Below are 16,355 nucleotides of genomic sequence, written 5' to 3' on the forward strand. Positions count from 1 at the left end.
ATTAATAATATAAAAATATAATATATATTAAATATATAATATATTTAATAATTTAAAATAAATAAATTAGAGTTAAAATAAAATTTAAATTAAAAAAATATTATAAAACCTTAATAAATAAAAAAAGTAATATTTCAAAATAAAAGTATATTCAAATTTTTTTGTTTTATTTTATTTATTATTTTTATATTTTTATTCTATTATAAATTTAATTATTATATATTTTAAATATTTATTATTTTTAAAATAAAAGATAATACTTGTTACATTTTATTTAATAATAAATTATTAAAAATGCAACTTTCCTAGCACTTAGAAGGGAAATCTTGAAGAAATAATTTTACTCATTTAGGACTTTCTTTGCTTGATAAGTTTTTGTCGTAAAAAACAAACACTGCGTAAAAGTAACCTAAATATAATCTAAAAACTAAATTTAAAAAAATTAAAAATAATTTTTATATTAAAAAATATTATACCACTTTAAATAATTAGTTAAAAATCTAAACTTTAGATTTCATGATAGTTATAGTAAGAAAATTATTAAATGAGTTATTATCAAATTTTGTACAGACAAACATATTTTGAATATATGTATGAGTTAGTATATGTACTAGAATGTTAAAATATTTTATGTTAATTCATAATTGATAAAAATATATAATATTATGATATAATACAATTCACACTTAAAAATTATTTGTTAAAAAAAAAAACACTGATTAAAATTCACTTTAGTAGTTTACCGACAAGATATAAAATTTAGATGAATAAAAAAATCAATTTCGTGTTATAATAAAAAATAAAAAACATATTTAATTTTTGAATAATTATAATTTTTTAATAAGAATAACTTTATATTTTACAATTAATGTTCTTAAGACAATAGTTAATAAGATATCATATAGTTTTATTAAAGTGGATTAAATAAAAAACATGAAGTTAAAAATAATTATTATTCAAAGAAAAGTTATTAGAATGAACACATTATGTGTGAATTATATCAACTAATTTAAAAATATGATCAGGTTAAAGTGGTTCTAACATAGTGTTCATAAACACAGTATATGAAGGTAATATTCTAGAGGAGGAAATTCATGTATCTTAATTAAAGGAATACTATTTGCTTTTTTTTTTTCAATAATATGCTCTTTTAGGTTAGAAGCTACACACATATATTTTTTAATTCTTGCTAAGAATTGTATAGGTAACCTAAAATATCAGAGTTATGATGATGCCTACTACTTTTGCATCAAATGAAATTCATTGATCAAAATTCCAAATAAATTCTTTCATCATTTAAGTAGTCGTTAAGATATAGTAAAAAGGACAAAATACCTAATTGTCAAATTAAAATAAAAATAAAGAACTAAATAACTTAAAACAAAGTTAATAATATTTGTTCACGTTAATTTTCATAATTAGAGTACCCATTTCTCTAGAAGTGTCGAAATGTACGAGTGAAGATGGTAATCCTGAAGTTTAATTGAATACATTTTTAATCAACCTTTATCTGATAAAAAAAACTATCACAAGCTTCACATATTCAATCCCTTCTGAGTTCGGTTAAACTCAAAATTGATGGAGCAATAGCATGAAAAAATTGTATATATTATACTAAGGACATTTGAAACCTCACTAAGAACTCTTTTAAACTGTAACTTACAAAAATAGTTCATAAACTCTTATTTAGGGTTTTGAATTTATTTCGGTAAGTTGATGAAGAACTTTATCGAAGTATTATTGCGCAAACTTGTGGATGTAAAAGAGTTATATTTAAGCTTCGCTTCACGGGATTGTACTTTGGAAACAAAAACAATACATGAATCAATATTTTGTAGTAACCCATCCATCGTTTTACATTCTATAGAATACAAGTGGAATCTTCATATGCCTGATAAATAAGAACCTAAAGGAACCTAGTATAAATTATAATCCTAACCTCTCATTCTTTTACTGAAGCGGCATAAGCAGAATACAAAATTTATGCCGCAAGAAATCTTAGTACACTACAGTGTATCTCTTCAATGTAACTTTTGATTCTATTCGACTGTGTTTTTTACCTGGCTAAACTAACTTCTTCGGGCATGCTTTTAGAATCATATTCTTCGCATGATGAAAATGGAGCACAACAGGAGGAAATGTCGATTCCAGCCACCTCCATAGCATCGCATACCCATTCAGGAACATCACCTTTGGGAAACTGCAGATGTTCAAGTATTGGATTGAAAAAAAATAATGTCAACAGAAATATTTTAAAGGTTTCAATTTCAAAATAAAATAAAACTAAACAATAATAATGGCAAGAAAATCAAAATCTATCATATTCTTTTAACAAAATGATATCCTGTGTTTACTTTTCAATAGTATTGCTCAAGTATTAAACTGAAGGGTATGGATAGAAGTAGTCCTGAAAGGCCAAGTCTGGACAAGAACTTCTATATAACTAAGATATGTACCATTTTGGAAAGACTCCTTCTGACTTTCAGGGTGCAATAACCTGAGCTTGGCTAAAAAGCTTACCCCTTGCAATGATAGAACACGAAGATCAATAGTTATCTATTCTATGATTAACTATGACTATGGTCTACTACAAAATACTAAGATTACTAAACCAGAGTTAACTATAAACTTTTCTTCTTCTTTTTCATTTTCAGAATATCTTACTTATATATGAAGATTTAGGTTAACATAGTTTGTTGAGTCAGTATGGTATTGGGTCTATCCTAACATTACTATTTGCCCCAAAAAACACTTTGTCCTCAAAGTGTAGTCTTAAGTGCAAATGGGCCGCAGGAACTGGGTCGCGGGTGCAGTAGGAACTGGGCCGCGGGTGCAGTAGGAACTGGGCTGCGGGTGCAGTAGGAACTTGTTGCATTGCTTTCTTTCCTTTTTTTTTGTCCAATCAGGTTTGTATGCTATTGGACCGCTGGCCTGTGCGTGCTAGAAGGAGGTGTGGCATGAAAACAGGGGTATGCCTTGTAAGTGGCTGCAAGAGTGAAGGTGGACTGAGTCTGACAATTTGAAAATTAGGGTTAGATAAAGGAAAAACAAGATCGCTTGGAAAATAGATTTAGGAGAGGAGACGGCGTTTGGGAATAGGGAGAGCGTCGCTGTTGTTTCTTTTTTTTTTGGAAGAAATAATCCTTGGTGTTTTAAAGGGGATGAAGGAGAGGGATGCAAAAATTGGAGTCGATGTGGGCGGTGTAGTTGCAGGCGACATTGGGAGGCACGATGGTGGCGGCTAGGGGGCTGATAGTTGAACGGAGTGGAGCCCAGTGTGTGTAGAGGTTGGCGGCACTGGGCTACGCGACAGTTGGGGCGCGGGCGCTATTGTGGCTTGTGTACTTGTGCGCGCAGAGGATGACGGAACTGGGCGGTGCAACAGTTGGGGCGCGGGCGCTGTTGCAGCAGTGGGCGACACGGCGGTTGAGGCGCAGGCGGTGTAGGATTTCTTCAATAGCCGAAACACACTCTTGTGTGGAGTTTAATATTTCTTTTAGGTCTTTTGGGTTTTGGGAGACATGGTAAGAGTAACGAAAGCACTAATTATAGAACACCAAAATCAATAGCTACATATTCTATGATTAACTATGACTATGGTCTACCGAATACTAAGATTACTAAACTAGGGCTAACTATAAACTTTTCTACTTCTTTTTCATTTTTAGAATATCTCACTTATATATATATGTGAGATTTAGGTTAACATAGTTTGTTGGACCAGTATGTTGTGGCACCCCGCAACCCAGTTTCCTGCTGCACCCCACTGTCCAATTGCACTTAAGACTACACTTTGAGGACAAAGTGTTTTATGAAGCGAATAGTAATATTAAGATAGACCCAATACTATACTGGCCCAACAAACTATGTTAACCTAAATGTCACATATATATAAGTGACATTCTGAAAATAGAGAAAAAAAAAAGTTTATAGTAACCCTAGTTTAGTAATCTTAGTATTATGTAGACCATAGTCATAGTTAATGATAGAATAGGTAGCTATTGTACTTACTATTCTATCATGCAAGGTCAAAGGTTTAATCTTTGCCTTTACCTAGGTAGCTCTAACACTATACAATCAATTGTCAGTTTAATGAGCAAAGTATTGTGTGAAAAGAATTGCAAAGGGAAAGGGTAAAATGGTTCCCAATTAATTCAACTTACTTTTAGGTATAAGAAGAAAGTACAAGGAAAAAAATAGGTAAAAAGTATATGCATGACATTGTGAGATTTTTATAGTGTCATTTAATCACTCATTGTCATGTATGGTTAGTTTGTGAACTTTTATAATAAATTCTTTAAAAACCATACCAACAATATTTTTTAATGGTTGATAGTGTAAATATATAGCTTTTAAACTCATTGTTTTTTCATTTTTCTTTAGAAAATTATTTAATCAAAATTTGTAACAGTGGAGAGTGGTTGTGCGTACACCCGCTCCTTTACCAGAAGGAGGATAAAGCACAAATTTCATAGAGATGCCCGTCTTCTTTCGTTGCCATCCCCCCATACAACGGAAAACTAGATATGGGTTGACAACCTCTGATGAAATCACCCCACCTTCCGTTTCTGATATTTTTTCCTTTTAAGCTTTAACAAGTATTTGAGGGCAGAATTAACAGATCTATAACTAGCAAAATGGGGAGGGGGTGTTAAGAAGACTTTCTTAAACGAACAAAATTCAATGTATCAAGGTCGAAGTGATTTTCTCTAGCATACCATTTTGTGTAGAAAGTCGCATACAAACCTAAAAAAAAAAAAAGAAAAAGACGGTTATTGACACATATAAAGAAGGGAGGAAATTGTTGAATGGAAGAAATCGATTTAAGATCATATGTGAGGTAAAATGAGAAAAGAGAAATTGAATATGAACATACTCTGGGAACCTTCCTTCAACTATTGAAGAGTGTAGATTCCTACTGAGCTGCAAATTTTGGAGATGCAATGACTTTAATCATACACATTAACACAATATAGTTAATAGTTATTATAGTCCATTTATGAGATGAAATTCCTTGTACCTGCAGCATGTAGTATAAATTATGATACGACAAAAGTTGAGATCCCATTGCATCTTTTGTCACAAGGCAATGGATGTAAGCCCTGGTATAGTTCTTGCAAACCTGTGACAGAAGAAATAAACTAAAACATGTGCTGGTTTCTGCAAAAAGATTTTTCAGATAAAAAGTTGACCTCCTAAAACATACCATACAAGGGCAAGTAGGATCAATTGGACGGGTGTCATCAGCCATTGCTTTGTGTTTTAATTTCAATACTCCCTGCAAAATTACAGGAAAAAAGTAAGTTAGAAAATATATTGACACATAAATGAGTAGAATTTATAGATTTTTTTTTAAACTAGTATTACTGCAAATATATTAAAACCAGTGCAATAAAAAATAGAATCACTAGAGCCCAATACGGAGACAGCATCATTATCTGTTTAAGTTCAGTTTTTTCAATGTTGATGTATATACAAAATAAATGCAATTTTCTTACCAGTGTCTTAGTCCTTGTACAATTATTAAGAATAGTTGGATACATGTATAAGACTGTTGTGTGTGTGAAGAAAGAATGTCATAAATTATCAATAAAAAAGGATAAAAAAATGGCCACCTCAGGAATGAGAGCAGTGCCAAAGCGTGCTGTTCGAGTGGGATACACGCAGTCATACATGTCAGCACCCAAAGCACTACAAACAACAATATCAAGAGGATAACCAACTCCCTGAAAGTTCATGCAAAATGTGATGACATTACGCATTTACACTGATTATTTTTAAAACAAAATATCGGCTCATATGACAAGTCATTCTGACCATAACATATCGTGGTTTATGCTCTGGCAAAGCAGCAGTGCACTGAGCAACAACTCGCCAAAATGAATTTTTATCTTCACCGCCTGAAAGACCACCAATAGCATAGCTGTGACAAAAGAAAATTATATTTAACCCCACATAACTATTAAAAAAACTATTATCAATTCTCAAGACTCTTCTGTGTGCAGGTGGTCATATATAAAAGCAACTTGTGTCCATATGAAAATTATGTTCTTTGCTGGGAAAAAACCAAGCGAAAGTAAAAGTATCCAAACATTACCATGTAAAAAATACATGTTTTCCAGTGCTGATTGCAAGGGATAGTCCGTAAGGTTCATTCTAATTTGCGTAAATTCATAAAAGAAAACCTTTATGGTTCAAAATGTCTCGTATACTAGAACAAAGTCTTCAATATGAATTATGTTTTCTAGTATCCACGGATGCCACTAAATTTGCGACACAATCACAAAAAAAAAACAGGGCTTTTCCTCACTAGATGAAGTTGAATACACTGATCTTAATATTTTTAATGATTTTGATTTGAGTTTTCTTGGCTTTCCTGTACCTCAATTTCCCCCCATAAATCATCAATCTCGACACTAGCAATTAAGTTCAATGAATTAAAAAAACAGATCAGGCAAAGGTCCCCCCTTCCTCCAAAAAAATGAAACATGGACTAGATCAAAGGGGAGAAAACTAACAAGTTAAATGTATTTAACAATGTAAAATTATTTTTAAGCCTAGAACTTGTCATGATGCACATTCGATTTATGAATAATTTGTTTGACCAAGTTCAGTTTAGGAAGGCAACTGTACGCAAAAGCCAAGTTAAATCAAATCGGTCAGTAGGTCCAGTACACTAGTCTTTTTCTTTAAACACAACCAAAAAATATATAAAGTATTAGAAAAACCATAAACAATTTACATGTTGACAAGAATTTACACCTACCCAGGCAAATTGCGCTCCACCAAACCTTTGGCACAGATATCCCTGATTACAGAATACCATAATTTATAAGTAATATACAACTTACACATTGGTAAAATAGGAATCACATATAATGAAGAACAAATAGCAAGAATGTTATGTTTTGTGCTGGAATTCACCTCAATATAGGATCTAAACCACCTTGCACAATACCAAATAAGTTTTGATCATGAGGTCTCTTGTGAGCTGTTCAATAAGGAAACATGCATCGTTATTTAGCATGCAAAGTAGGCAGTGCTAGAAATCTATATGAAAGGAATTAAAAACATGGCCTGTTTTTTCTATTCAACATTCATGCTAAAATAACTATCAAACCTTTTACAAACTGACAATGTGATACATCATTGACTATAATTTTTTACATGGCAGATGCCAAGAGAAAAACATAAATCACTTTCATCCTCTCTTCTATAACAAAGTATCTAATGTGCTAGTGATTGAATAAAAAAAACTCAAGAATGACAAACTATATAAACTTTCCCTTCCAGTGTCGTTGTCTTTTACAGTTCTATTGTCTGTCGAGCAATAGAATATACAACAGAAATGTGTACTAAATAATATTAAGAAAATATATTACTGCAATAAGGCTAGGTTTTTCATTATGAAGAAATAGCAGTCCAATAACTAAGTGATATACAACTCAAACAGGCACTACAAAAGAAATGGAAAACAAAAATTTAGATGCTTGTTCCATTTCAAAGATGTGCTAGAATGTAAAGGTTATTTCAGTGATTTTTACGTAAAGGAAAAATGGATTGACTGAGATGTTTAATGGTTGCAAAAACGTGAAAGTCTGAATTTAAAATGATTTCAGTTGCACTCATGCTTCACAATAAGGGAATAAATAATTGAAAATCGGAGGATTACTTTCTTCTTTTGCATCAGTAAGAATTAGAATAGTTAGGCCAGAGTTTGTCAGGCATCACGATTCAATTCTCCTTTTTTGTGACTCTCTAATCCACTTCATTATTTACCTGCTATACATCTGTCTATCCATCTAAGTGTTCGATACATAGCTTCCTCAACTCGTGGACCAGTAATGGTGGTCTTTACAACATCATCTAGAGCCATAATGATATCTGCTCCAATTCTATTCTGCATAATTAATGACAAAAACATGAAAGCCCATAAAACAAGAGAGCATCACATCTTTCACAATGCTCTACAGGTAAAAACTGTCACAACAACAAATGAATGTCTTAAACGAATGAATTAAGAAAATACGAAATAACGAAACATAGAGGGAGAGGAGAAGGGATAGAACTGTTCAAGTGAAATTGGCCGATTGTACAATACTAGAGTTATGTACAATGTCTATATATCTCTATTAAGAGAACAAGTGGGGACTTTTCCATGTACAGAAAGAAATAAATATCTTAAGAAAACAAACAAATTTTTTTAATGATTAACAATGAGTAGTCACGTTCTATTGTTAGTAAACTGCAGAGTCTTACAGGCTGTCTTGAATTGTGATTTGTAATATCTTTCTATAAATGAATCACGAGAAAGTTGAATGAAGAGTAGAGAAGAACAGCAAAATATGCACAAGGGAGAAATGGGAAAGAAAGACAAAAGACAAGACCTTTATATAAGGTCTAAATTTCAAATGTTAATGAAAGTTCTAAAGAAATATCAACCCTCCCTGAATTTTGAAATACCGTAGAAATGACTAATTTAAAACAACGAAATATTTTATTTAAAAGCAAAATCACATTATGCAGACTACCATGATTTCCTATACATTTTAAGCACAACATACTAATTCAAGAAAAAAGAAAGCACCCAGGCAAAATTAAAAGAATAACATGGAGAAAGACATTTTACTTGGATTTCAATTGATTCCTCAGGTGTAAGAAGCATTGGCTTTCCATCAACAGGTGACTGCATCAAGAGAATAAACTTTTGTTGCAATAATACAAATAATAATAGACGGCCATATTACAAAAATTCCATAAACCATTACTGAATGTAAATTCTTTTATTGAAAAAATAATTAAATAAATGCCATCAATTGATTGTAAAATGACAACCACTATTCCATTAATTGCAAAATGCAAGGGAAAAACACTTCAATATTATCCTATCATTCCTCCAAGGGATGTAAATGGGGGGTGAATGTGAGTGTGGGTGTTTCCCCTGTATCTATCCCTAGTTACATTAACAGGTATTCAGACTGGCAATGGAGGCCATTATCAATGGATAACTACATGTATACCTGAATTTAAAAAACATAAAAGGGTTAGCATCACTTAAGGTTATGTGCTCGTACAATAACAAATCACTATGAAATATTAAAAATCTTAATCATGACATGTATGTAACTTTTTATAAACAAATAAATTTTGTAAAAATATGGCACCCCTGTGAGGGTATTATATACCCATACCCACTTGTCCTGCACCTTAATCAGACAATAGAAGTATCCATCATGACCTCTTCGATAAATATTCTATCAAAACTCACTCAGACGTCCAGCCAATCAAAATGAGAAAAGCCAACCATTGCACTGTTTTAAAAAATTGTTTGATCATTGAACCAGGGATCAGAATGGTTCATGGGTCAACATGCATATTAATGTGTGAGAGTGTATTAGTAAACCAGAAGAATGAGACTAAATAAGTAAATATATAATGATAATCATTTCTTTTCTTTTAATTTTCCTAGATTATTTAACAATTTTGGACTATAAAACCTGAAATCAATATGGAATATTTGAAAAATTGAAAACTCAGTCCATGTTTGATCCAGTTAAGCCCAATTTTCAGTGTGACAGAGAACTAGGCAATTTTTTAGAATCTAAACTAGTCCAACTCTCCAGTTTTAGACAGTTTAATCAGTTTTCACTGTTTTGCGGGTTAGAAATGATATAGGTGGTTTAGGGTTTAATCAAATGGTATGCAGTCAAATTTAGCAGTTAGGAAGACATAGTTACAAACAAGATTTCAGAACACTGATCACGAGTGAAGCAAAACACACTTTTGAAATATTGTCTATATCTTCAAAAGGAAAAAAAAATACCTGAAATGTCACACCTTTTTCCGTGATATCAGCAAGATGCAACAGCGAAACCTAACACATCAGCGAAACAAAAATGAATTCACTTAACATGGATCCTGAACATTATTATCAATCAACAAATGTATAATATTAGTCCAATCACATAACTTATTTTTGCTGTTAAGCCTAGTCTCACCGTCCATTTCTTCATTTGTAAGGTTACGCAATAAATGACATAATATATTACCCTAAATTATTCAGGATGAAAGATAATAGCACGGTTGCAAGAATGCTAGAAATCAAAACAGTACATGCAATGTTAATGAATGCTAGAACCAAATATACATAAGGTCATGAACTACCATTTGAAAGCCACCAGAATCTGTAAGCAGACCTCGTTGCCAATTCATAAATTTATGAAGGCCGCCAACTTCATCAAGAAGCTCAGAAGTAGGTCGAAGGGCCAAGTGATAAGTATTTCCAAGTATTATTTGACAACCTATATCCTCAAGCTGGCTATTTGTCAATCCCTTTATTGTTCCTGGTCAATCAAAAATCCCATCTATAAGACAAAATTGCAGCATCTCAAGTAAACCACAACCAGTATGCACCAAATTCCTTACAAACCAAGACAATCACATCAAACAATGCAAATACCATTATTTAATAGTGTTTACCATGGACAAGCAATAATCAAAGCCCATAGGAAAATAATTCACTTCAAAATAAGAAACATAAATTCAGTATTTTGCTACAGTTAAACCGGAAACAATTTGGGGGCAACTAAAATATGATTTTGATCTTTCATCTAAATTTTTGTTCCAGTTTGGTCCCCTAAATTTAAAAGGTTCACTTTGATCCCTTAAAATGTTTTTAATAGATCAGATTGTTCCTTCCAAAGTTACGTGTGACCAAATTAACGCAGTAGACTAACAGAAGAAACATTTTGGTCTAACAAGAACACTGGACTGAGTGAAACTTTTTAAAATTGAACTAAGCAGACCAAACTGAATCAAAAAATATTTTAGCCATTTGGGAACTCATTTAAAAAATGGACCCTGTTTTCTCAGTGCAAGCAAAGTTTTAAGGAGCAGAACATAAAGCACTAGAAAAATTGCATTTATCGCATTGCAGCTACCAAACAGGAAGAATCAAGTTTGAACTTCGACCTTGCGTGCCCACGGGCATAAACAAAGGAGTTTGGCACACATGATGAGGGAGTGTCAACCGAGCAGCGCGAGCACGGTTGAATCTGCCAAGAACCTGAGAAAGAAAAGCAGGTTAGATCACCAAGAATATCTGAATCACAGTTTAAAACATCATGCACTGGCAGGCACATCAAACACGTGAACAGAGATTATCAGTCATGGTATATAGCTACAACATGTTCTTGAATCCATCAAGGCACTGTTCATTCAAACATTCAAAATGAACCAAAAAAAGACTCAAAGCGGGATTAACAAAATTCAATTTGATTCAACAACAAAGACAAAATCTTGATAGACTAAAAAGTGAGACAATGTGTGTGTGAGTAGATGTAGCGTTGGTGAACCTCAAAAGCAAGCGCCATCGCGTTTGTGACGGTTGTAGTATATCCTGACAGAGAAAGAGGATAAGATTAAGGAAACAAAAAAAAAAGTGAGCGTTGTCGATGAGAGGGAATGAGAAATAGCTTACAGGTAGGGAGAGAGAGAGAGAAGAAGAGGAAGGTGACGAAGAAGATGCGGCGAATGAAGGAGTAAAGCAGCCAAGGAAAGTTAGGGTAAGGTTAATGTGAAAGAAAGGTAAGAAAGGTGTGAGTGCATACCTTGGCGGCTGCGAGAGCGAGATTTGAGCGGTGGCTGCATATTTGTAGTGTTTGTTTTTAGTTTTGGTTTGAAACACAAACACCAAGTGATGGGAGCCTCAAGGCTCATCCCTCCAAACATGCTAACGGACCCCGCTTTGACCAAACACCGCCTTCGGACTCTCCTTTCCTACTTTTTGATAAATGTAGTTTGTACCTCTGTCTCGGCCTAGGGCGTCCCAATAGTGTACGGGAAGGGAACTTTACTAGGATAATTTTACCTACAATATAACCCTATGTGTCTCAAACCTAAGCTCATCACTCTAACAGAGACAAGTCCAAAAGGAAGTTTATAAATAATAAAATATATGACAATTTTTTTATTTTTATATAAATAATATGTTTTAAATAAATTTATTATATAAGTAAGATTTTTATATTTCTCTATAACTCATTATAAATTTTTAAAAGACCTTGTCCATAATTTGGCCATAATTATAGGGTTTAAGATTATGAGAAATAATTGTTTAATAAAATAAAATAATTTTGAATTTTGTATTGATAAAACATGATACACTTTAACTGGTAGTTGTAAATGTCTCTTGACATACTACTTGTAAATTTTAAAGGTTCAGTGGAGTTTTATGGTTTTGAAAAAATATGATATACAATTTTATTGGCAGACAATGTGAATAATTTTTTTTAAACACAAAATATGGGGTGTAGTCTATATTTCTAAACACAAACTCAACACCATTTTTTTTTGTATGAAAGAGATAAGTTCTTTTATTTTATGTCTTGTTGAGAAAATAACACTGTTGATCTTTTCTTCGTGTTTATAAAAAACACTTTGATAATAGTGAAAAGTCAACAAGAATTAGTTGGTAAGTGAACTTATATTATAATATATTACGTTTTATATTCTTTGACAGTTTTAGATTTTGGGTCAGCTTTTTAAAACCCATCATTCTCTCATGTATATATTTACTTATTTTATTTTCTGATGCACATAATAATATATAATAAGCTTTTGTTTTCTTCCTTCTCTTTTTGTTTACTTTTTAATGCATGTGTTGCGTCTCATGATCAGAAAATGAAGAAAAAAGGCCCGCTTTGATTTACTGTCTTCAATCTTTTATATTTTTTCTTCTTTTCGTTATACTTTTCTTTTCTTGGTATCTTATTTTCTTGTTTTTCGTTCCTTCTTTCATGGAATTATTACCTATGAAGTCCAAACACGGATACAAGTACGAATACGACACGAATACGAAAATACGGTTAAATTAAAAATTATAGGACACAGGACACGGCTATGTATAAATTAAAATATAGTAATATATTTTGTTATATGAAAAAAATCAAGAAAAACATTTATAAAATTGGTATAAAAAAAGATGTATTTATGTAAACCATAATGTTTAACTTTTACATTTATTCATCCTCATTAAAAAATACAATTTATAATTCTGGTTCATTAAGAGATAAGCTAGCAATATCGAGAATTTCATTGTCATCCAATGAAAAGTCATATCCTGCTATATCCCATAATTTAGTTTCCTTTTCTTTGTAATGTGAGGAATTCCTTGAGAGAAGACGAAGATTACTATGGACAAATACTAGATCATCTGCCATTTTAGGTGTCATCTTATTTCTTTTTAAAAAATGTATAAAGGAGTAGGTACTCCAATTCCTCTCACAACAAGAAGAAGAACATGGTTGTCCAAGTAGTTTAAGAGCTATCTTCTGAAGTGTTGGTGCATGAACTCCATGAACAATCCACCATGATTTTGCATCTCTAATGTGTTTAGCAATAAAATCTTTGTCCTTTATTTCACCAGACCCATCTATTGACTTCAAAACATTGGTCAACTCTCAGTGATAACCATAAAATTTATAAGTGATCTTCTTTGAGGATCACTCCACCCATCACTAACAATGGTTACACCTTTCTGATTCCATGAGTTTCTTATAGGTTGCAGAAGGTTTTCTATGTGTCTTCTTTCCTTTGAAAGTAAAGGACCTCTCAGTTTATTATATGTTGGCAGTACATACCCACTAAGATTAGAAGTATTAGCTGCAAAAGAAAAGGCACTCCTATAATAAGGACTTCTTGCTAAATGAAATGGTAGTCCTGAAGAATAAAACATCCTCGCAACTTCACAATCAAGAGTATCCCTTGCTTGAATATTGAAAGCAGCTTGTAAAGAACCTTTCAGTTTTGGGTTAAGATCATTGTTGTTGGTCTGCTTTCCTTCATCAGATACATGTGGCAAAGGAACCTTCTTTTTTGAATATTCTATTTTCAATGATGCTTCATTGTCTAATTTCTTGAACTAAGCCAGTTTTGACGGGGTCACATTCGCACAAATTCTAACTTCTCCCCCTTAATTCTTAACAAATGAGCTCTTACTCGAGTGTAAGATCCATTGAATGAAAAATCACACAAGCTACACTTGATCATATTATTTCCACCACCAGGAGTTTTCCTTAACTTTGAAACATATCTCCACAAAGGTTTTGTTTCATCTTCTTGTTCCGTAGTTTGATTGGATATATTCATCTTAATTTCCTATAACAAAATAAATTAAATATAAAAGATTTACTTACATATAAAAATCAAATAAATTCATTTAATAGAAATCAAATTATAAATATAAAAAATAAAATATGTAAGAAATTAAAGATGAATTATAATATTTTTTTTTAAAAAAAAAAATATTCAATTATAATGTTATTTATTTAAGGTTATTTTATATTTTGTTTTAATATAATTATTAAAAAATAAATTATCTTCAATATTTAATATTTTTAGGTTAAAACTTTAATTTACCTTTATAAAATATATTTTTTTTAATAAAAATTTAAGTGAATATTTAAAATATAAAAAAATTATTTTCATGTTAGTAATTTAAAAAATAAAATAAAATATTTAAATTATATAAGAATACATAATATTATATAATTATATTTAAATTATTTGAAAATATTAAAAATTAAATAAAATAAATCAATTCAAAATTACTGTATCTTTATTCAGAATTACAATGATATATTTATATAATAAATTATATTTAAATTATTTGAAAATATTAAAACTTAAATTCAAAATTACTGTATTTTTATTCAGATCTACAATGCTGATTAAAATAATGAATAAAAAATAATCCTAATAAATATAATTATATATAAATTATTTGAAAATATTAAAAATTTAATAACAAAAATTAAATTTAAATTAACATTGTATTGTATGTAAATTATATGAAAGAGTATACCTTTATCTGTAACAATGGTAGTAGGTATGCATTTTAATGGAAAAGAAAAAAAATTTAAAAATTTTAACATTGGAACCCGAAAGGATTTATAATGGACAATTGAGCAGTGTAAAAGTGATATTATAATATTAAAATTAAGGATTCTACCAAGTTGTCTTTTTTCTTCCTTTTCTTTCTTTCTTCTTCTTCTTCCTTTCTTCTTCCTTTCTTCTTCTGGAATGCTCACCACTTTACGCCTTTTACTTAAGTTCACCAATGCTCTGTTACTGGTTCTAACTCATATTTATAGAGTTTATTTTTTTAAGGAAAAAATATATTATTTATTCTTAATTTCCTTTTTTATTTCTGGATTTTCTTAAGATTTTTATATATATTTTTATTTAAATGATTTGTTTATGATTTTATTTGAGATTTTAGTTAAGACTTTATGTGAAATAAAAGTTTTATTTGAGATTTTAGTTAAGATTTTTTATGAAATAAGGGTTTACAGAGTGGACCGCATCCCTCCGGCGTGTCCAAGGAGTGGATCGCGTTTCCTCCGATGTGTCCTGGAAGAAGGCCGTATCTGGCCCATACTGCTGCGTCCGACACCGTGTCGTGCACGCACCCGCCGCGTATCCACATTGACGGCGTATCGAAAGCGCAAACGGCTCGATTTTGGCCGTATCCAAGCTTCACAGATCATCACACCTGCTTAGTCTCCCCATTCAAACGATAATCCTTGAATGTTTATTGTTGTCGTAATTAGTTAGATGGATTGAATTATCATTTATGGTGGAAGACTATGAAGTAGGTTTATGACATTTGTTACTGGAGATTTCAGAACCATTGCACAATAATGATAACGATTTTTATGAAGTCAGGGAATGTTTGAAAAAAAAACTCATTTACCACATTAAATACACATGTTTGACTATTAAAATGCAATAATATTTTTTAAATTAAAACGGGTCTAAAACGATAGTTGTGAGTGGAATCGTCGTTTTATACCAAAAAGATTGAGTCTAAAACAATGATTATGGATGAAATCACTGTTTTAGACTAAAGCGATTGGGTCTAAGACGTTGATTAATGTAAAACTGTCGTTTATTCTACTGTGCTTGGCTCTAACATGACAGTTTTACCTAAGAATCGTCATTTTAAACCCCTTAAATTACCCTACTTCGAAGCGCATCACTTACGTTTTTGTTCTTTCGTTTTGTCTTTTCGCGAACTTATGCTTTTACGCTCTCTAGTTCTTCATCTCCACTGTGACATTGCGATATTCTCCATTCTAAGTTCTTCCTTCACATTCACACATTGCGACATTCTCCATTGCTTATTTTGCTCTTTCTCTTATTGGTTGTTCATATTCCATTCATTTCATTGTTGAAGGTTTTCATTGTCTTCGTTTTGGCTCTTCTCTTTGTTGCCACCACTACGCCCTTTTCATTGTTTTGTTGTTGTCGCCGCCACCGCTACCCTTCACCACCGATTCTACCCTTCACTGCAG

At 31.5% G+C, this 16,355-nt stretch overlaps 1 protein-coding gene across 2 annotated transcripts; it reads right to left on the minus strand.

Moving 5' to 3' along the window:
• Positions 1-1,799: 1,799 nt before the first annotated feature.
• Positions 1,800-11,852, minus strand: LOC137820475 (uncharacterized). Of its 2 annotated transcripts, none has more exons than XM_068624590.1 (16): positions 11,480-11,852; positions 11,355-11,398; positions 10,972-11,065; positions 10,165-10,343; positions 9,824-9,874; positions 8,630-8,686; positions 7,780-7,900; positions 6,925-6,991; positions 6,767-6,808; positions 5,818-5,923; positions 5,616-5,726; positions 5,207-5,278; positions 5,021-5,122; positions 4,877-4,923; positions 4,719-4,746; positions 1,800-2,200 (listed from the first exon to the last, which is right to left on the minus strand). In XM_068624590.1, exons 2-16 carry the CDS (start codon positions 11,370-11,372, stop codon positions 2,057-2,059), a joined length of 1,239 nt encoding a protein of 412 aa, XP_068480691.1. In that variant the 5' UTR covers positions 11,373-11,398; positions 11,480-11,852; the 3' UTR covers positions 1,800-2,056. The 2 variants fall into 2 exon arrangements, with proteins under 2 accessions (XP_068480691.1, XP_068480690.1); XM_068624589.1 differs by having other exon boundaries at positions 11,610-11,838.
• Between the last annotated feature and the right edge of the window lie 4,503 nt (positions 11,853-16,355).

The sequence above is a fragment of the Phaseolus vulgaris genome, chromosome 9 (assembly GCF_000499845.2).
Source record: "Phaseolus vulgaris cultivar G19833 chromosome 9, P. vulgaris v2.0, whole genome shotgun sequence".
Classification (NCBI taxonomy): domain Eukaryota; kingdom Viridiplantae; phylum Streptophyta; class Magnoliopsida; order Fabales; family Fabaceae; genus Phaseolus; species Phaseolus vulgaris.